The sequence below is a fragment of the Typopeltis vanoorti genome, chromosome 14, assembly GCF_054136105.1.
Source record: "Typopeltis vanoorti isolate ZY-2024b chromosome 14, IOZ_Tvanoo_1.0, whole genome shotgun sequence".
Taxonomy (NCBI): domain Eukaryota; kingdom Metazoa; phylum Arthropoda; class Arachnida; order Uropygi; family Thelyphonidae; genus Typopeltis; species Typopeltis vanoorti.
The window spans coordinates 32,018,436-32,041,488 of NC_143562.1; the positions used below are offsets into that span (position 1 = coordinate 32,018,436).

Sequence of the window (23,053 nt, forward strand, 5' to 3'; positions counted from 1 at the left end):
ACAAAATCCATGGCATCGTTATGAAAGACCGCGAGTGAAATTTTAGGCATCTCAATTGAAAGGGTGTATAATATCCTGCATGAAAAATTGCACATGAAATAGCTGTGCGCGTGATGAGTGCTGCGATTGTTGACTGTTGATCAAAAATGCATGCAGAAAGACATTTCAACACAGTGTTTGGCAATGTTTAATTTGCAATTCGCAGGATTTTTTGCATCAATTCGTGACTGTAGACGAAACTTGAATCCACCACTACACACCTGAGTCCAAGCAGCAGTCAAAACAGTGGACAATGCCTGGTGAAAGAGCACTGAAAAAAATAAAGACCATTTTGTCTGTACTCATATGTACTAAGAGAATATGAAAGAGAAGTGGCAGTTCCTCTATTGGAGTTGTTCAATCTAAGTCTCAGCTCTGGCAGAGGTTCCTGGTAAGTGGAAAGAGAGAAGAATAATTCCAATGCATAAAGGTGATTCCAATGCACCTCTTAGACTGTCCCTCTTATACTAATAAATGTTTCCCTCAAACTCACTCCACTCATCCAAAAACTTGCATCCATTCCTTCTACATGGTTTAACAATGTATACTATGTTAATCAGAAAAAAAAACTTTTAATTAATACTGCCAAATTATTGAAAAAGTCAAATTTCTATCTTCAGGGAACAAAGAACAGATTAATATGTGCATGCAGGCACTACATCAGGTAAGAAAGACTGAAGCAGAAACAACAAAGGTAAGTCCTAAAATAGTGCCCCCTAGTAGGCTGGAATATTATTAATATTGCAGATACAGTAGTACAGTGTTTCTCAAAGTGTAGTACACATACCCCTGGGGGTACACGAAAGGTAGGGGGGTACATGTCAATTTTTGGCTATGCATAATTAAAGGAATCATATTTTTCAACAAACAGTGCAATTAGAGACAACCAGGATAAAAAGGCACTAACTAACGAATCACATCTCTCCAACAGAAACTGCTGTATAGACCAAGCAAAACTATATGTTGCCAGTGGAACATATGGTTTTGTTTGACACCACATCCCCGTCGTTAACATGTTAAAACTAAGAAATATATAGTGAATGTGTTTCAGATATTATGGAATTCGGTTGAAGGGAACTAGCATTTCAACTCAACTGTTGAAATGCTAATTTGTCTTTGGTTCACGTGATCTTTTGTTAATGCCGCACCAATCATATGCAGTTCTTTGCTGATCTACGTATCTCAAGTCTTGTAAATTACTGGTAATTTTTGTTTGAAATAATGGGAAAGAAGATGATGCTATTTGGGTAGATGACTTTGACGATGCACACAAAGAAACTGTTCTCGATGCCAAAAGTAGTGATAGCGAGTAGGAGCTTCTTGGTAAGTTGCACCATTTTCAGTTTTTTTCTGAAAACTTTAGTTTCCGAAAATTCCCTCACGTATCTCGCAACACAATTTTTTAGCTTTAATTTTGGAAAAAAAGTTAGAGTTATATCCGAGTAAATACAGTATTTTTTTTTAGCTTTCAAATTCTTACGTATGGATCATTGGTTAAAGATTGGATTTAAAAAACCCCCAAAAGAGAGCAATATAGCAAATACAAGTAGCTGCAAGCAACAAGAAAACGTTGATATTGCATCTGGATCAAATGAAATTGATGAGAGTGTGTCGTCTGACATCTCTAGAGAACCAAAATTTAAAAATAAATCATATTTTTCGTTTACATGAACATATAAATTCAAATAAAATAGATATTTAATTTTAATTAATATTTTAAATTAATTATAAATTTTTTAATTAATTAGGGGGTACTTGGTAATAATGGAAATTTAAGAAGGGGTACATGGATATCTGAGGTTTGAGAAACACTGCAGTAGTACTTGAAAGCAATATCTCACACACACACACACACACACACACACACACACACACACTGTATACAGTGTCTGATTAAATTAAAACATAAAACACAGTAAGCAAATTTCATGATAAGCAATTAATGGAGACCAATTTTTTTTTTCCCCCCAATCAAATGTAGGAATATCTGAGAATAAGAGTGAGAAGATTTTTTTGAAATACAGGCTTTAGGATCTAAAAAGAATTTTATATCTATGCTGCAAGTAAAAAGAAGTCAAGGTGGAAGAATAACTTCAGTGAATGAAGATCAGGGCTTCAGAAATATCACTTAAATCTGCTGGGCAGAAAAAAAAATCACTTGTCCATAGTATGAATTATGGAAAACTGTGTGTATGTGTATTTTATAAATATATATATTTTATTTTTTCCAGCATGTTACATGCCAGTTTTGTTCCCCTGCCTGCCTGCTAACCAATTACTAGTATTTCATGACAAGAACTTGGTCATTTCACTTTCTCCTACATCAAAGTACAGTAAGTCCTCAATTTACACAGCTAATTCATTCCAAAGATTTCTACAAGCTGAATAATGCTTAAGTATGATGTATTTTTGATAAATATATTCACTTTCAGAAAATGAAAGTTTATTCAGCATCCTATTGAGTATATAAATATAAAAAAAAATAACTGTAAGAAAAGCAATATAAAGAGCATTATATGTTCATTATGAATATGTACAGTCCATATATTACTGCCCCCCCCCCCCCCAAATCAAAAATCAGTTTATAGCATGCAGTAGTATCTTTGGGCTTGGGGTTTTCCTCCTGCATAGACATAAGATATCAGCATTCATTGTTCAATGTGTCTTCAATCAAAATTGCTGATATTTCCCCCCATTTCTTCTATTAATAAGCCTCTTTTCTTGGAAGGGATTATGGATTGCACTGGCTGAACTTTTCATGCTACATATGAGACTTTTTCTTTTATAATACTTTTAACAGTCGATTAATTCATTTCTTAAGCACATGCAATATCTATGAACTTATTACCATTTTATGTCATTTAATAATTTCTACTTTTAGTCCTAGTTATATATACTTTTACTTTGTGAATATATGTATTCTCCATATCACTTTTACATTTCTCAAACATATTTAAGGTTTAAATAAATTAAGGGGATAAAAATCCCTTATTATTTTACAGCCAGTAAAATATAATAAAATATTTTACTCGCTGTAAAATAATAAGGGATTTTTATCCCCTTAATTTAATTAACTTCGCCAGAAAAAATAGGTGTTTGGCTTTTTATATTTAAGGTTTATATATTGTTTACAATAAATACCTGCCTAGTTTCAGTAACAAGACAACTTGTACTCAAGTCAGAAACAAACAAAATGGCAATGCATTATCAGCTTGCCAGGAAAGCCATCTATGATATTAAAATGCAGGATTCAGTCACATTTTACAGCCAGATATAGAATGAAACTAAAAAAAAAAAGTTTTGAAATTTACCAGAGAGTTTATGAGAATATAACCTTTGGTCAGAGTGATTTTAAGTAACAAGTTTGCTGGTAAATTTTCAAAACCTTCAAGTTTCTTTTTTACATTTCACTATAAAATATAATTGGATTAATAGTATCCTCCATTTCAACATGTTATCTGTGACAAATCAAAACTGTTTGCACTCTATATCTTAGTAGTTATCTGTTATGTTCACGAAGTGGCAACTGATAGACCACATTGCTAGTCGTAAGTCAAAGTACTGAAACCGCACATCTATGAATCTGCATAACTCAAAACCACATAAGTCAAAGACTTACTGTACACTGCAGCTAAAATTTCAAGAGGAACTGTTATTATTTTATTTTTATGTGGTTCCCATCAACAAAAGGTTATTAGTAAACCTATAGTCCATTTGTACCATGGGTGGGATAAGGACCTCCTCCCCATTTTTATCAATTTTATATATTTTTTGTAATTCTTTATTCATTTTTACATGTGAACAAATGCCTCTTCTGATTTTTATCTATGTATCTCATATAACAGACAAGTTTCTCCTCATTTGAAATATCTTAGGAAGCATTTAGAAGAGGACTCATTACTGGATTCCTTGATTTCATTAACTAAGTATGTTTAACAACAGCAGCACTAACTGATACAAATTTTTACATTTCATGCCATTTTGATACTGTTCTACTAATGGGCCTATAAGTTTTTTGAAGACAGTATTATGATTTATTGAATTTAGCTTTATGATAGGCTGCATTAAAAAGGCACTTCAGCTGTTCAAACATTTTAGAATTCATCTTTCTTTGGAAAGTAGCTAGAGGTTTCCTGAGCGATTTCTGGCCAAGTCTACGTCACAGAATATTTTTTGAAAATTGGATGTCTCATGAAATCTAAATATTGCCACTTTAAAAAAGCCTTAAAAATTGTAGTAATCTAGTTTTGACAATAGTCCCTGGATATTTTTTATATGTTACACAATGCAACTTCATTTTCATAGCACAACTAGTTGAATTCATTGCGCCAACTGACTTGAAAACGCATGTTGATTATTTCTAATCAACACGACAGCACTCTTCTTTCCAGTGTTTTTAATATTTTTCTGCCCCTTATCTTTGCCTTCAGTTTTGCACCTCATAAAAACAAAAAGTGTAGTTTGCATTTTCTTTCATTTATTGTCCCTAATGAAGGGTGAATTTATATAAATTATCCATAAAAATAATTCATTGGAAGAAACAAATAAGTTTATAAAAACAATAGAAAATAATCAATCCTAGCAATGGAGCCAGACTAACTTTTCATGATGTAAAATCAATAAAATGATTCAGTCTCTAACTCATCTTTGCAAGATATTGTGTGTTATAAATAATATTATTAAAAAGGCTTTTCTTCATATGTCCAAGCACATGTTGAAATTTTCACAATTCACAACAAGCCATTTTGTGTTGTAAATTTTGAAAACAAAGCTTACACACCAATACTAGATGAGAATGCATAAAAATTATAGTTGGCAATGTAATAATGTAACAAATGAAAATCGGTCTTGTAATTTAACACAACTTAATTTAAATGTTTTTATTTAATGGTATCTCTGATTTTTATAATGATGATGACTTGCAAGTTATGCAAAATAAAATGTTTAAGAATATCTGACTATTTCAAAATTAATCTGTGGATGAAGGGTAGGTTTTAGTTTATAACAGAGTGTAAGAGATAACTAGTGTCACTTGTTTTCATAGCACAGACAAGAATTACTTCTCATTTTGGAAACAGCAGCAAGATATCTTTCAGAGCATCTCTGTGCAAATTAACTTTTGACAGGGACAAACATACTATGAAAGAATTAAATTAATTACAAAAGATACTATCTCCTGGTTGAATAAAAAAGCTTTATTACATTCATAGGAGGCTGCCTGTGATCAAATAACGTGATAGTGATGGTTGTTAAAAATAGGGGGGAAAAAAGTGTAAATTATGTAAAGAAAATTAGGCGATATATATTGAATACATATAAAACGAGGCTGAAAATTCACTCGCCACTTCAAAAACTTGTCGATGACAAGTGGATTTCTGGAATCCTGATGAAGATATACCCTTTTGTAGAAGATAATGATAACAGGTGTTTGCTTTCTGCTAAGATCTATCAACCAGGTGTATATAACATGGTACACATTGATACTACTATACTAGATGAAGAGAAATAGAGGTTAAAGCAGTTGCATAACCTTGATATGAATTCAGGAATAGGGTCGGATGGGATATCAGCACATGCTAAACGGATGTTCAGCCAAATCAGCTTGGCCATTGACATGTTTGTATAATTGGAGTCTCAGCTCAGGGAAGTTCCCACAAGAATGTATCATAGTTCCATTGTACAAGGGTGGGTAAAAAAAGTCTCAGCTACTGACTTATCAGTATCTCTGAATGGTTGTAGAGATTTCAGAGAAGTTGGTAAGAGCTTGCATAGAGAAATAGGTTGAAACATACTTTGCAAAGAATGGCACAGGTTTACTAAAGGAAGGCTTGATTTAGAATTTGCTCATATTTCATATTATGGCTGCATTGGATAAAGGGAATGGATACACTATGAAACTGTTGTACCTTGATAATTCATATATAACAAATTACATGATAATCTCAGTAATTAACTTTAATGAAATGATACAACAGATCAATAGCCTTCACCCACACATTCAATTCACCATGGGGAAAAAGAAAATGCTGGTAGTTTACCATTCTTGGAGACATCTTCTTGCTTGCACAGCCTCTGGTATTTTGTCAACCAGTGTTTATCGAAAACCTATCTTTACTGGCAGATATATTCATCAAAGTCTGCTCATCACACCTCTCAAAAAAATTGGTGTTATCAAGTCTTTAATTAATAGAGCATATAATGTATGCTCCTCTCCCTCAAGCTTACAACAAAACCGTCTCACTATCAAAATTTTAATGGAATTTAATGGTTACAACCATCATAAAATCCAGCAGAAAATCGACTCCTATGTTTCAACACATAAGAATTCCTCAAGACCACAGGGTTCAAATCCCTTATATTTCTGGCATCTCTGAATCTACTGGTAGAATTTTGAAGTATGACTTTATTCCAAAATATTTTCCTATTAACAAAATTTCTCATCTGTTAAAGACAAACTGTCACCTCTATCATTAGCTGGTGTTTACTACATACCTTGGTGAATGTAATTTGATATACTTTGGGCAGACAGGTCGTTCTGCGGAAAAAAGAATTAATGAACATCAATATTATATTGGATATATAAAACCTCAAAAGTCTGATCTGGCACAACATAGTATTGTTAAACACAGTATCCAGTAGGATGAAGCTCATCTTCTCCATAGAAGCAGTTTTAAATATGAATGCCTTTTCAAAGAAAGTTGCGAAGCCCTTTTACATCGGCCAAACCTGAATCGATGATTGTCTCTCTCTCTCTCTCTCCCAAAAGTTTGGGAGATTCTCATTTTATGTAAACATCAATTGGTGTCTATGCCCCAGAGAAAGGAAGAGAAGAAGATAGTAATGCCTTTTATTCAGATTTACAAAAAATAAAAGATGAAATAAACACAACTATTCTATTAATAATGGGAGATTTTAATGCCAAAGAAGGGAACATTTCACTAGGTACAAATATAGGAACAAATGGTGAAACAACGTGCAATAAAAATGGATACAGACTTTGAGATTTTTCTGCATATAATAACTTAAAAATTACTAACACTTTTTTCAAGCATAAAGATTGCCATAAATTCACTTGGAAATCAAGAAACCTAAAAAGTATAATAGACTATATAATAGTTAGGAAAACAGCTAATATGGTACTAGATATCTGGGTGTTTAGAAGTACAGAAATAGAATCTGATCATTATCTCTTACAAGGAAAATTAAGAATACTCCCAATATCGTTTAAAATTCATCAAATCAATGCTAAGAGAAATCTCCAGGAATCTTTTAGAGTCCAACTCTTGGATCATAAAAGTATCGACTTTCTTTATTCGCAAAGAATAAATGGAAAATTAGAGCAAATAAAAGAAAACGATGACATATAGATAGAATGGAATAATTTTTAAAATGAATTAATAAATGCAGCAACAGAATGCTTCGGAACAAAAAGTAAATGGAAGAGGAGAATAAGAAACTGGGATGAAAACATTGAAGCAATAATCAAAGATAAGAAATAAACAATGGATAAACACATTATATTAAAAAATATTAAATTATATTTTTTAACTATAAATTATATTCATTAATTATAAACACAAAAGAGGAATAACAAGGATGTTGAAAATAGAATAGAGAAGTATGGGATAACTTCATAACAAAATTGGAAAGAGATCTTACAGTGAACAGACCAAATACATACAAAATTCTAAGGAATATGAATAAGGAGATTAAAAAAAAAAAAAAAAAACATGAAATAACCAAGGAGACAACCCGACTGGACTTCTTCCAAAACTAACTTATGACAAAATAGTAATGAATCTAAACCTGATATAATGCTTACTACTTACTATGCAGTGGAAGAAATAACATTACAAGAAATCCAACAAGCAATACAGCAAAGCAAATCAGAAAAACCCCCTGGAGAAAATGAAATAAATATAGAACTTGTAAAATATACAGGCATCCTATTTATCAAATGACTTTTAAAACTATTTAACAATATCTGGCAGCAAGGAAAAATCCCAGAAAGTTGGAATAAGGCAATTATCATCCCAATATATAAAAAATTGTGATAAGTGCAACTGTGAAAACTAGAGAAGAATTAGTATCAGTTATATGCGTGACTATTAACTTTAAAACTTAAATCACATATAAAATATAAACTTTGCAAAGAAAAAAATGGCTTTCGAAAATGACGATTATGCATCGACACAGCTTTTACATTAAAAAGATTACATTAGAAATGCACATAGCATTTGTAGACTACTAGAAAGCCTTTGACAGAGTCTTAAAGAACAAACTGTGTGTCATACTCAAGAATCTAAACATTCCAAATCAGCTGCTTGTTGCAACAACCAACATGTACCAGAACAAAATACTGTAGCTGTAAAAATCAATGATAAAATTGCAGAATAGAAATCAATAAACAGAGGGGTCCATCAAGGATGCCCATTATGATCACTGTTATTTAATATGTATACAGATGAATTAATAAAGAAATGGGGTGCAATTCTAGCTCGCCTCCTCGTGGTACGCCCTGGGTTATGCTAAACAGCTAGAGCAACTGGCGACCAGACCACTGTGCAATCTCCTGACCATATTTACACATGGAAATTCAAAACCTTCACAACGGTTCTTCTTCAAACCAGCTGATAAGGAATATTGGACATAATATCTGTATCTGTCAGTTAAATGTTGAGGGTATTAGTGCATCAAAATATCAATGTCTTTCCAAACCTCTACAAGAAAAAAACGTCAATCTACTTCTCATTCAAGAATCACATATCAAAACTGAAGATCAAGTTAAATCTAGAGCAATAATCCCTGGCTACGACATTCTCGGGATTACTTACAGTCATAGCTACGACAACATAACATATGTTCGAAATGGTATTGAGAATGCTGTGCTGATATCTTCTACTGATGACGAAATCCATAAGATTGCTGTTAAAATAACAGACATCACGATTGTGAATGTACATAAACCACCTGTAACTGTTTGGCCAAATGATGTTCTACAGACATACTTCCACCCAACGATGTACTCTAGGGACATCAACAGTCATCATACTTCTTGGAAATACGATGGGAAATCAAAACCGGGAAATATTAGTTGAATGGGCAGATCAACACCGTCTTCACTTGGTTTTTGATGCCACGGAAAAAGGCACCTTTAAATCAAGAGCCTGGAATAAGGAATATAACCCAGATTTGACATTTTTCTCTACTGATAGTGACAATCAGCCTCTACAGACTTTCAGACATATTCTTGAGGGGTTTTTCCAAATAGCCAGCACCATCCCATCTTTATGGAATTAGGAGTCTAAATTCCAGTGAACATCATTTCCTAGACCAAGATGGAATTTCCAAAAAGCTGACTGGGAAAACTTCACTGCAGATCTAGACGCACGCCTTAGAAGAATTCCCCCAACTTACTATACACGGTTCACTGGAGTAGTTATAGTGGTGGCAAAAATACACATTCCCGGGACTACTGAAAAAAATACGTGCCTGGATGGTCCAATGAAAGCGAATCCTGTATCAGGAATTTCTTGAAAGTAAGGCTCCTGAGATAGGTGAAGAACTGCTCCATAGTCTCAATGCTGCTTGTAGGGAAAAGTGGATTCAAATAACTGAAAACATAGATTTCAAACACTAGTAGAAAAGCTTGGTTCAAAGCCCCTCTATATCAAAGAAACCTCTTTGATACAGAGCGGCTTTGATTGTTGATCCAAATCAGATAGCTGCTTATATTGTTTCACTTTCTAGAGCTCCGATAGATAAAGAACATACTAAAGAGGTAAAATGCAAACTAAAGGCTATGAAGTCTGTAACTCAAAAGAATCAACAATTCTCTTTGCCTTTTTCCCCAGAGGAAATATCCCCGACATTTCAAAATATCAAAATGGAGAAGGCTCCTGGATTCGACAATATTCATAATGAATTCCTGATGCATTGTGGACCTTATGCAAGATCATGGCTGGCTAAGTTCTTTAACGATATATTTGAAAGTGACTGTGTTCCTAAAGAATTTAAAAGGACAAAAATCATTACTGTGTTAAAACCAGGTAAGCCAGTAGACAGAACTGAAAGCTATCGCCCCATAGCCCTTTTAAGTGCAACCTACAAATTGTTGAAGAGACTAATATTGCATAGGATCAGCAATAAAATTTTGGAACATGTACCAACAGAACAATCAGGATTCAGAAGCGATCGCAGCTGCACAGATCAAGTTCTCAGCTTAACAACCTACACTGAAGCAGGATTTCAAACACGCCTGAAGACTACTGCAGTCTTTAATGACTTAACAGCAGCTTACAATACTGTTTGGAGGGAGGGACTCATACGTAAATTTCTTAAGGTCATCCCATGTAAAAAATTGGGTCATTTCCTAAACAACTCACTGTGTGATTGATACTTCAGGGTAGTCTCCGGAGGAAGTGCCAGTAAACAGAGAGTGCTTAAGAATGGATCACCTCAGGGCTCAGTGCTTGCACCACTGCTTTTTAGCTTTACATCTCAGATATTCCTGAAAGAGCCAGCAGAAAGTTTGCTTATGCAGATGATCTAGCTTTGGCAATCAGCGACAAGTCTATAAAAAGAACTGAAGAAATATTGACAAATGATCTGTCGGCCTTATGGAAGTACTATAAAAAAATGGAGATTAACACCAAATTCTGGTAAAACCGAATGTTCTTGCTTTCACCTCAATAATAGACTTGCAAATCAAAAACCAGAGATATATGCTGATGGAACATTAATTTCGTTTAATCCGACATCTAAATATCTGGGAATAACTCTGGATAGAACTCTGTCATATAAACAGTGATTAATATCACTACTAAAGTTCACACCAGAAATAACATAGTTCAGAAGCTGTGGTGCACTGACATGGGTCTAGTTTACAGTACAGCAGAGTATGGTGCTCATGTCTGGCTCAATAGTTACGATGTCAATAAACTAGATGCTCAACTTAACTCCACTCTGCATTTAATAACAGGTTGCATTAGGAGTACACCCTTACAATGGCTCCCTACTCTGAGCCATATTGCTCCTCCGGAACTGTGACGACAGGAAGCCTTGCTTTGTGAATATAAAAGAATTTTAAATAACCAAAACCTCCCAATACATGAATTTATTCCAGATGCTTTATCTAATAGACTAAAATCCAGAAGACCTGCCATAAAAACTGCCCGTATTCTTCTTAGTTCTTAGCCAGAATGACAGTATCGTGAGTAGGTGGGATGTACTGTGGTCCCAAGCAGTATCACCTGAAGTTCGTAATTACATAAACATCTTCCAAAACCCATCTGGACTTGACCTGCACAGGAATATATGGATGATGGCTAACAGGATTCGTACAGGCCATGGTGTATGTGGAAACTTACTTTCAAAGTGGAATAAGATACAAAATCCTCACTGTCCCTGTGCAGCTGTGAGACAAACCATTCACCATATAGTAGAGGAATGTGAGCCTGACAGTATATCCAGGTAACTTTAAGGATATCTTTGACCTATCCCCAGAGGCGATCAACTGGATTAAAAACCTAAATGTTAAAATATGATTAATCTTCTGTCTGATGCGTGTCATAAATTTCATATTTGTATTTGCCTGAATGTAGATGTTTTACTTTTTTTTTATTCATATTATCATATATGTGTATCTTATCTATATTCATGTGTATTTTATCTTATTGTCTTTTAACCATGTGTACAAGCCATACGATAAATAAATAAATAATAAAGAAATGGAAGGAAAATATAAAACTGGCTACTATTTTTATGGCTATTTTACCTGCTTTTGTTTAGGAGTGCCCTTTTGAAGGGGTACTCCTAAACAAAAGCAAAATAGCCGTAAAAATAATAGTTTTTAAGAGGAGTAACATAGGAGTTTTCTCAGAAATAATACTTATATAAAACTGGATCATGGATCTATACTTAATACCTTTTTGTTTGTAAATGACCAAATAATCATAGCAAGAAGTGAAGATGAACTCCAAAAATCAATATACATCTTAAACATAAGTGCAAAAAAAAATTGGAATGCAAATATCAATAGACAAAACAGAAATCATGGTTTTTAAATGACCATTTCCAGTCAGAAGTAAAATCATGATTGAAAATAAAATTCTAGAAGAAATCAATTGCTTTAAATATCATATCATATACAAAAGAAGCTGACATTGACATCAAAATTTCAATTTTTCTAAAGATAACAGGAATGATAAATAATATTTTCAAACTTAACCAAGTTTAAAAGCATACAAGAATAAGAGTTTATAAAGTTTTGACAAGACCTTCTCTACTGTATTGAAGTATTATGAACCATAAAAGCTGCAAAAGAAAAAAATAATAGAAACTGGGGAAATGAAATTCTTGCAAAGGACAACAGGCTATACTTTCTGGGACAAAAGTAGAAGCACAGAAATACATAAAGAACTAAAAATAGACTCAGTACTGGACAAAGTATATGAATACTGAAAGAAGTAAATTGGCCATATCGAAAGAATGGACAGTTCAAGACTACCCCAAAAAATATCTATAAATTCTATATCCTCTAACTCCAATACCACCCAGTTAGAGGATATAGAAGTCAGGGATGATCAAGGAAAAGATGGAAAGAGACCAGAACAGGCCACCGGATTTAAATTCCTGAAAGGATGATGATGATGTAAACATCAAAAATAGTTTTAATATTATTTACTAATATATTAATTTCAAGCATTGGGCTACCGTTTTTAACTGGTAAATCGAATGTTGTATGTAACTTGTATTCCAGTTTCTTTGATTTGCTTGTTTCTACCCACTGATGTACTGTTATTTTCTGTATGAAATATTTGAATTTTCATTTCATGCAAGTTAATTACTGTGGTAATTTACACACACACACAAACAAAATAAGCACAACTGTAAATTACACTTTAATTAAAAATTTGAGATTTAACAAAAAATGTAAACATTTATAAACACAACTATTATTCTATTTTAATTAAAATGCCATACACTCACCTTTTTTTTTTCAGCTTATTCAATGCTATGAAGTTTCATATCAAATATGTTAACTGTTTAGGTTCTCTAGTTTTGCTTGTTTAAATCAGATTGCATAGCATCGCTTTTTCTATTTTTTTTGTGGTGGGTGCAATAACTACGTAACCAATTCACCAGTTCAGAAAATTATATATAGGATCACTAAAACTTGCTTTTAAGAATAGAAACCATTCAGATGTTTTGAAAAAATACCAAAACAATAAAGATATGCATCTAAATGCACTTTATGAATGAACTTTTCCAAAGGAAAAGTTTTCCCCATGATATATATCTTACTATCTTGAGTAAGATGAGATGAAAAGTTTGTTCTTTCTCTTTGACTAAATTAAAACAACAACAAATCTAATAGTAACTATGCAAAATTGTCAGCCAACATTTGTTGGATTTGAAAAAAACACATTAAGTTCATATTTCTATCTAAAATAAATAAATAAGTTTTATTTTATTATGGTATTAATCTTGTGGGTTTAGTCTCTCAAGCACACACGTCGCTGATAGGCAGTATAAATTTCTCTTGTTTCAATTGGATGGGGTTGGGTGAAATCACATCAGAAAACCACAGTAATATTCATATCACATCAAGTGGGCATCCACTATGCGCAGCAACATTTCAAAAAATATACTGTTGGATGGGGGATGCATGAAGACCCAGTCATTAAGGATATATTTAGAATATTGAGGATATGTTTAAAAGACAAGGCATACTGCTGGTAATTTCACACAAATATTGTGAAGAACTTCAACTATCATATCAATTTTTTTTTTTTTTTTTAAACATTTTAGCTTTTGAACCAAGATAATGATGAAATAGTAAACCAAAGATACCTCATCCATAAAATATTAACAATTGTCTTACATTTTTATTTATAGAACTATATTTCCTCAAAGCAAGGTATTGTGTTCTACTGCAGTTCTTAGCTATTTTAAAAACTAATTTTCAGAGGCAGTAGCTCAGAAGAACAGGTTAGGCAGAGGCCACTGAATGTCTAAAATTTGCTGATTCTTCTATACAGCAAAAATAATAGTATTTTGGGGGTAAGGATTTTCCCCCCTTATTTATTTTTTTTTTTATTAATTTTTAACAGTCCAGAAATCCTGTTCTAGAAATTAAACATGAAATTTTTTTTCAAGCCACTTCAGATCTCCAATAAGCAGAAAGAAAAGATTATCATTATGGGAATTGAAATTATCTACTGGCATATGTCACTGGAAGGAATTCATAATGTTGTTAGAGTAAACAAAAGTATCTGCGAACAGATTTCCCCATGATCTCAGTGATGACAGAAATGAATACACATGTAAACCTGCTAGCGAAACTACTTGACTCTAGTTAAGCAAAACTTTAAAAAAAAAATTTTTTTTTATTACATAATCATGTGTTATAAGTTTCAGATTACACTATGATCCAGAATTTAACATGCGTCAGGTATTCTAAAAATCACATGAAGCGAGGAATTTTTCACTGGAATAATGATGTCAGTACTGTTTTCAAAATTGGGTACTTCAGAAGGAAACTGTGAATATTATGCAGACACTAATGCAATATTATGTAAGTCACACAAAAATGCCATAGTTCTTTGAAGCAGAACTAGTGTTTTGAAGCAAAACGCTAGTTCTTCTTCGAAATGCTTCTTCATTGTCTGTATATAGCACATGCAAAGATGGAGATATTGATGACCATCAGAATAATACACTCACCTAGAGCCTTGGGTGATTCTAGTTAGCAAAGGTTGGTCGATTGGTAGAGTCTCTACTACTAATGGCTCGCAAAAAGTTAAGCAAGTTTGAGCGTGGCTAGTAGTCGGAAGGGAATCAATCATTCGATGCTGTTGGCACACTCTCCCTCGATGAGTCTTTAGACTGCCTGGAGGTGTCACATAATAATAATAATAATTATTACTACTGCTGCTATATTATGTACAACAACCTACTGCACAGCTCCAAGAAGCAGAAGAAGCAATTGAAAGTACCTTAAAGGATGTTATTTTTAAAAGATAACTATGCCAAAGTTGAGGTCATTACAGATACTAAATAATGCAACAGCATTGCTAGTTTTCAAAGAACTATCCCCAAGTGATCTTGCATAGCACACAATAATTAGACAGCCATTCAGATTATTATGAGAAAAACATTATCTGGAGACGGTGTATCCACGAAACCATTTTTTCAAGAAGAGGAATAAAAACTGACAAATTTAAATCAAGCTGTTTTATTAGACAATGTCATTTTACAGCAACACATATGCTGGTGTGAATTATTAAAATTACACAATTTATTTTTAGATGGTTATAATTTGCTGGGTGTTAAGCAACAAACAGATTATGGATGAAGGGGGGTGAGTTGTATGATGTGTATAACACTATGTAAAACCAGATACATTTGTTTCAACAATAGTTATTTATATATTTCGTGAAGTTACTACTGTATTTACAGTAGTACATTTAAAAACAGCAAGTATTTATAAACTGTACAATGTGATGAAATTAAATTTAAAAGCACCACTATATTCACAAGGAATGCAACAAAAACAATAATATATGCATTTGAGCTATATAGTCTTCTACTTTCATTTTCTAACAATGAAGGATGCTTTTATAATTTAACTTAATATTAAGTCCATCCTTTTTGGATTCCCACCCATTCCTCCATCACAAACAAATTAAAAACTAATGACAAATGTACACAAAATATGCAAATCACAACACTACTGTTTATAGTGCATATTCTGTAGTATGTTTTTCAATCTCAGCACAGACAGTAAGCGACTATATCACATCAGGGTTCAATTAGCTATGTTTGGATTAACAGAGACCTTCAATGAAACATCTATCTTATCTGCTAACAAAATTTCAAAATAGACTACCAGCTAATTTACATCTGCTGCAGGATTTTAGTAAACAGATGCAACCACTGAAGACAAAATATGTTGAAGACACAGAATGCTGTATTTATCTATAAAGTAACTTTAGAGTTAAAACTTCTGCTTGTCTCAGCATGCACCACAGCTAATAAGTGCTGTTTGTCTACTGAAATGGCTGCATGTCCAAAATCTCATGCAATTCAGGGCATGCTCTGGACAAGGTAAATAGTTTCTTGAAGTTTTCTGAACATTTAAACTCACTCTAATTTTACAATTCAAATCCTCCACATCATTAAATGATGTGAATAATCAGCAAAATTAAATGCAGTTGATGGCAGTCTACACTTGGTAATTTGCCTCCCAGAACAGGACCTTAGAAAATTATGAGAGCACTGTTATCAATGTGTGTAATAGTTCATTGATATAGATGAAGGAAAAAAAAAAAAAAAGCATAAATATTAATATAATTCATAGATACAAAAAAAAAAAAAACAGTGTTTTACCCTAAAGTGAAAAGATAGTTGTTTCACTGGAAATGACTCTGGAGTAATTTTTAAGGCATTTACTGTGAAGTAATTTGCAAATGTTCAGATCACTTATTAATGCCTTAAAGAGTAATATATGAAGTTCTGATAAAATTAAAATCAGAAAGTAAGATACCTTCCAAGGTCGCTATATTTCCATGTTCAACTTATATACATAACATTGCATTTCTTTTCTTGTAAAACATTTGAAATAATAAAACTCAACAAAAAAAGGTTATTTTTTATTTACATTAATGAAGTCATTTAATGCATTCTGAAAATTAAAAATATGCATTTTATTTATACCAAAATTAAGGCAATATTACTTAACATTTTTAATAAGTGAGTAACTCACACTGTAATAAAATCAATTCCAGATAAAACATCAATCATTGAAATAATTTAATTCTTATAATAGTAGTCAATTTTGTTAATATAAAATTTGAGTTTTAGTAATTATAGTGTATAAGTAATTTTACTACTTTAAATAAATTTCACATATAATTTAAATCATTAGAAAAGGATAAACTACAAGATTTTAATAAATAGTATTATATATGTACAGGATACTTTTCGGCAATGGTATACCACAGATACTTCGGTGAAATAATTTATTTATTATTAATATTTATTTTTTTGAAGACTGAAAGAAAGCAAAATATCAGGAATAGAATGCTTTTCATTAAATTAGTAAGTAAAATAAAAACACTTTATGAATCGTATGCTAATATTGACCTTGCTAATACATATACAAAACAAAAACTTTTTCACAGACTTTGCGTTAACAACATTCACAGAACACAGAAATTTTGATTTCAGTTTTAAAAAGTGTAAACCTTATTTCAAAATGAACAATATTTTAAAAGAAAACTCACCACATCTTCTCAGTATCACCCAAGAGAAATTAAGTCATTAAATATTGGAGGCTAGAATCCACGAAGTGTGTTACAAAAGTATTATATATATACACACACGAGACACCTGGTAAATCATGATTTATAATATTTCATTTAAAACTATATAATATTCACTCTTTTATACACATATATATATTTATACATATATTTATATATATATATATAGATATATATATAGATAGTTCTATATATTACACTTTTAGCAGAGATATTCCTTCCAGCAATCCCAGATATATTCAGTTAGAAAGTTTTGTCCCTTTGGATATACATACTCTGTTAATAAACACCCACTTCATAAAAATTGGAGAATGAACTACTTTGTACAATATTTCATAGAAACGATATATGTGAATGCTGGAGTATTTAACTCTTTATAAATTGTTTGCACAAGGGTTATTTGCATAATATTGATTTACATTTTTATGTAAATGTAAATCAATAAGTAAGAGAGTAAGAGAAAGAGAAATAATCTCAGAACAGCGCAATTACTTACACGAAGTTAGATTCCGTAAGTTGTCCACAGTACAGGGTAATCTTGCACTGTACATTAAGATATGTAACATCATGAACGTACAAGCAAATTCCACATCATGTACTGAAGTGATGTACACATACTGTAGAGATTTTAAATTTCAGGCACAAATATCTCCAATTACTGGAGAGCACTGGTATCTACAAAATGGTAATTTTCTTTTTAAGTTCATATAAGATATTCACAGAATTTAGTTCACAGTGACTAGGTAAACTGCTCCATTTTTCAACTCAAAATCTGTACACCTTATTTATATTAATGAAATTTCAGATCTGCTGAGCATTCTTTAGTACATTAAGCCTCTAAACTTGAAACTGTAAAAAAAAAAAAAAAAAAAAGCAAGCAAAATAAACATATGTCACATTTAAGTCAACTGCAAATACAACAAAATAATTACTATATTATGATTACTAAATACCATAATCAAAGGGCATTAGGGGCTGAGAACTAAAACTTTTAGCAATTAAGTCAAAACATGTGAACATGAAATAAGTGAATCAACAAATTCAAACCCACAAACATTAGGTTCAAGTTTGAATCCTACCTTGGACACTGATGTTTGTTAAAGCCTACTATACGAGAATGACAGCTCTTTGAGTTTATAGGACTTGTTTCGATTGTAAAAGGGAATTATTATTTCAGGATAGCAACTAGCAGAATACAGCAGTGGACATAACTAAAAGGAATTAAACATGGACTTCATGTTTAATTCCTTTTAAAACACGGAAGTAAATTATTTAATATGAAAAGAATTTTCTCAATGCATACATTTTAAAGAGACAAACAGAACAACAATTGAAAAACATAGCCCATATTATAACACACGTCACTAAATGCAGGAAGAGACCTTGATCTGTAATTATCAGCATTCAGGGAAATAGTACTAAAATTATTATCGTCAAATTATAGATTATTTAACACAGTCATGAAAGGTACTGAGCAGGATAACTTCTGAAAACTAAGATAGTTTAAAACAATAAGTTCTGTTTAGGTTTGGATGACATTTATATGGACTTTTAATATGGATATAGAGCATAGATATATAATATGGGAAACATCTTCCCCTTTCCTATTTAAGCATTAACAGAATTCTTTGCTCGTGTGGACACTAATATTATGTAAAGAAGACAATCTACTCAAATACTTTTGGAAAGATTACATCTAGCTCCATGATTCTGATGTCATGGAGCTAGATGTAAATTAATAAAAAAATTAATGATGTCAATTAATAAAGAAAATATTCCTTTAAGACCTATTGTGGATTATACTGGCCATCCAACTTATAAACTTTTAAAACATCTGTTAAAAGTTCTTTCTCTTTTTGTTTAGTGGAAATTTCCCAGCATTTGTTAAAGACCCAGAAGATTTCAAAATTATATTACTATCAATAGACCTCTTAATTAGTTTTTGATGTAGTTTCTCTCTTTACAAATCCAGTAATACCTTCCCCCCACGCCCCAATTTAATATTATCTGGCTTAGTGTTTATGCCGAATAATTCCCGAGAGTGGACATTACTATTAGGTGGACTAGATCCTAACATGTCCACCTTAACCAATCAATTTTATGTAACATTTAAGCACATTCTAACCTCCCACAAGCCTTCTGCAAAAATTTTGTTGACATGTCAAATGTCAACAAAATTTTTGCAGCCTGAAACTCTTCTCTATTTGAGTTCTAAGTTTTAAACTTCATAAAAATTTATTCAGTCCATCCAAGAATTAAATTTACTTTTGAAACAGAAAATAATAAACGATTTCATTTCGAGACAACTGATTCCAAAGACAACCTAATGGCAGTGTTCAGCTTTCGGTATACAGAAGTAAAAGAGGTACAAGGAGGTACATCCATAGCAAAAGTTGGGCATTATCAAATCTTTAGTGCATCGTGTAATCTCTCTTTATGTTCAATTGATTTTCTTCTAAAAACAGCACTGTCTTTTATTAGAGTACTCTCATGTAATTTTCATATTATGAGCAAATAAGTTGGTCTGCTTCAACACTCCTGGAAGAACAACACAATTACATCCAGCTCCACAATTTGATGTTAGGTCTTGCCAATCATGTCATACCAGCAAAAGCTTATACAAGACAATTTTTATTAGATTATATAAAGAAAGTTCATTGTCATTATCAAATTTCTCATATGTACCTCTAAGAAGTGTTTAAACTGGTTTGAACATTGTCTTGTATACAGATAGTTCAGTGTCTAGATTGATTTTCTCTAAATTTATTCACTTGATTCTCCACCATACTAGCTTTGCTTATTCTGTTGTCCATCTCCATTAAAAATTGTGCATCCAAGTCTAGGTTCTCCATTCAGGATGCAGTAGATGTTTTCATTGTTGCTGCCGATTTTAATAGTCTTTCTCTTATTATTGCAAGTTTGGGATAAAAACAGGACTATGAACTTGAAATAAAAAGAGAAACCCTGAAAACTTGTACTGGATTTATTTAGGAGTATAACAGCATCCACATAAAGTGAAATTCAGATAAACATCCTCAATTTTGATGCCAGGTTCAATACCACTTTCTTTCATAATGTAATTCACACAGATGATGGATAACAGTGAAGTTAGCAGGCACCATTGTCTTGCACCTGATTTTACATCAAACCATCTTCCTCTATCTTCAACTCTAATTGCTAACTGTCCATGCAGTTAGCCTAGTGGCTTTGCGCTTCGCAAAGCCTGGGGAAGGAGTGTCCTAGGCTCGATTCCTGTCGCCTACGTGAGGAGCTTAAGGATCTTCCTCAGCCATAGCCAAGTTAGCCGGTCTTGAGCATGGACAGCAGGGTTTTCTCCCCAGTTTTTCTGGGGTTTTTCATCCCACAAGCAGGTAAACCGGCCCCATGAACACGCACAGATCTACAGCCATAAATACTTAACCTCCCGATGAGGGGGCTCAACTCGCCCCAATAGGGATGGGGGAGAAAAGGGAGAGAACTCCATATGAATAAATAAATAAATAACCTGCTAACTTACAACTTAACCAAAGACTACACACTGCTCGATATAATGTCCCATTTACATCTTAATTGTAGTGTTTTGAGTGGCTTTTTTTCTTGGCATCCTCTTGATTTTTCTAGATCAATAAAATTTACATGCAGATCATTTATATCCCCACAATTTTTCAAATATTAATCTTAAAGTCACAGTCTGAGAGCTTTTAGAGGTGAATGTATAGTACAAGACTCAAATACACAAATATTATTCAGCGATCAAAACAGAATCAAAATCTTATATTGTTGACTTATTCCATAGCAGGCACTATTATAAGAAATCCATTCACCATGACAAACTACTGAAAAAAAAAAAAAAAAAAAAAAAACATGACGAAAATAGCATTGTGCCTATGCACACAACAAAATTTTGAAGAAAATTCACTACAATAAACTATGCACTATAACAAATTTTTCATGTGTTCCCTAAGAGTTTGCTATAGTGTGATGCTGGTTGAATGCCAGACAAGTTTTAATAATTAGGACAAAATTAAAATAATTTAATTTTTTTTAATGTTTTTCATTTGTAAATACATTCTGGAGTTTTCCTCATAAGAAGCTATCATACTGGAATTCTATTCTATTTTTCCATGCTGGCCATGTCCTAATGGAACTTTCTTTTAGTGAAAGAATTAATGTAGTTTTCTGGAGGGGGGGAAAAGTGGATGAAGTTGAAAAACAATATATATTCCTAATCAAGAATTTCCAACACACAAAATATATAAAATGTAGTGTTATTTATTCAGCATCCCCTACTCCTATCAGTGGAGGAGATAGCTAAACTATGCATGGAAATTATCTTGGTTCTTTACTGAGAACAGCATCAATATTTTTTGCGAGCTATTTTTGTGCTCGTAGTTTTTTTTTTTTTTTTTTTGCCAATTTGCAAAGTACATTTATTACAGCAGTAACTAATGAGTCTTGGAATAACTTGAGGAAGATTTATTAACACACTGACTGCCAACTACAAGATAACTTGTCATCATCATCAAATTCCTGCCATGCACCCTTAAGGGGTGTACAGGATATGACAGTACTACATGAAAAAATTACATAATTACTAACTTCCTATCTACAATTTTCCTCCAAATCAGTCTGTTACTTGTCAAGACTCCAACATTATCAGATCTTACATTTCTATCGTCTAAGGCACTTTGTACCGTATCAATCCACCCAGGTCTTCCTCTGGGTCATTTTCCTGCCAAAATGGCAGAGAACACTTGTTTTGCTAATCTTTCCTCTCCCATTCTATTTAAGTGACCATACCACCTGAGATTAGCTCTGCTAATGCATTCCTGGATGCTGACAATGTCAAGTACTTTCCTAATATCCTCGTTTTTAATATGATATTGCCATTGATGCCATCTGTTCACGCCTCTAATCTTTCTCAGGACTCTCATATCTGCGATCTCTAGTCTTTGGTCAAGTATTTTACTTCTGACCCAGCTCTCAGATCCATAAGTTAAAACTGGTTTGAACACTGTCTTGTATATAGCTAATTTAGTGTTCTGACTAATTTCTCTCTTATTCCATATGAATTTATTCAATTGACTTCCCACCATACCAGCTTTGCTGATTCTGTTGTCTATTTCTATATTTAATTTACCATCTTCACTAAAAATCGTGCCTAAGTAGCTGAAATGTTTTACTTGTTCCACAGGTTCTCCATTCACAACACAGTTGACATTTTCAATGATTCTGCCTATTTTCATTGTCCTTGTCTTTTTATTGCTGACCTTCATACCATATCTATTACAACAGCTATTCAATTTAGTCAGAGAATCTTGCAGACTTGTAGCGGATTTATTTAGAAGTATAACATCATCCACATAAAGCAAAGAGCTGACATTCACATCTCCAGTTTTGATATCATGTTTAATACCACTTTCCTTCATAATGTGATCCATATAGATAATGAATAACAGAGGGGATAATGTACATCCTTGTCTGACACCAGATTTAACATTAAACCATCTTCCTGTACTTCCTTCAATTCTAACTGCTGACTTACAACTCAAATAAAGACTAAGTATTGCTTGATATAATGCCTCATTGACACCATATAACTGCAGCGTATTGAATAGCTTCTCTCTTGGCACCTTGTCATATGCCTTTTCCAAATCGACAAAATTTAAATACAGATCTTTGTTATA

General features: G+C 32.6%; 1 protein-coding gene across 3 annotated transcripts in view; it reads right to left on the reverse strand.

Moving 5' to 3' along the window:
- Window positions 1–17,822: 17,822 nt before the first annotated feature.
- Window positions 17,823–23,053, reverse strand: part of mip120 (Myb-interacting protein 120) — a 292,557-nt gene continuing 287,326 nt past the window's right edge. For all 3 annotated transcript variants that reach the window (XM_090404171.1, XM_090404170.1, XM_090404169.1), the window contains one exon: window positions 17,823–18,215. In XM_090404171.1, the coding sequence (XP_090260297.1) occupies window positions 18,196–18,215 (20 nt within the window). In that variant the 3' untranslated portion in view covers window positions 17,823–18,195. The remainder of the gene's footprint in view (window positions 18,216–23,053) is intronic.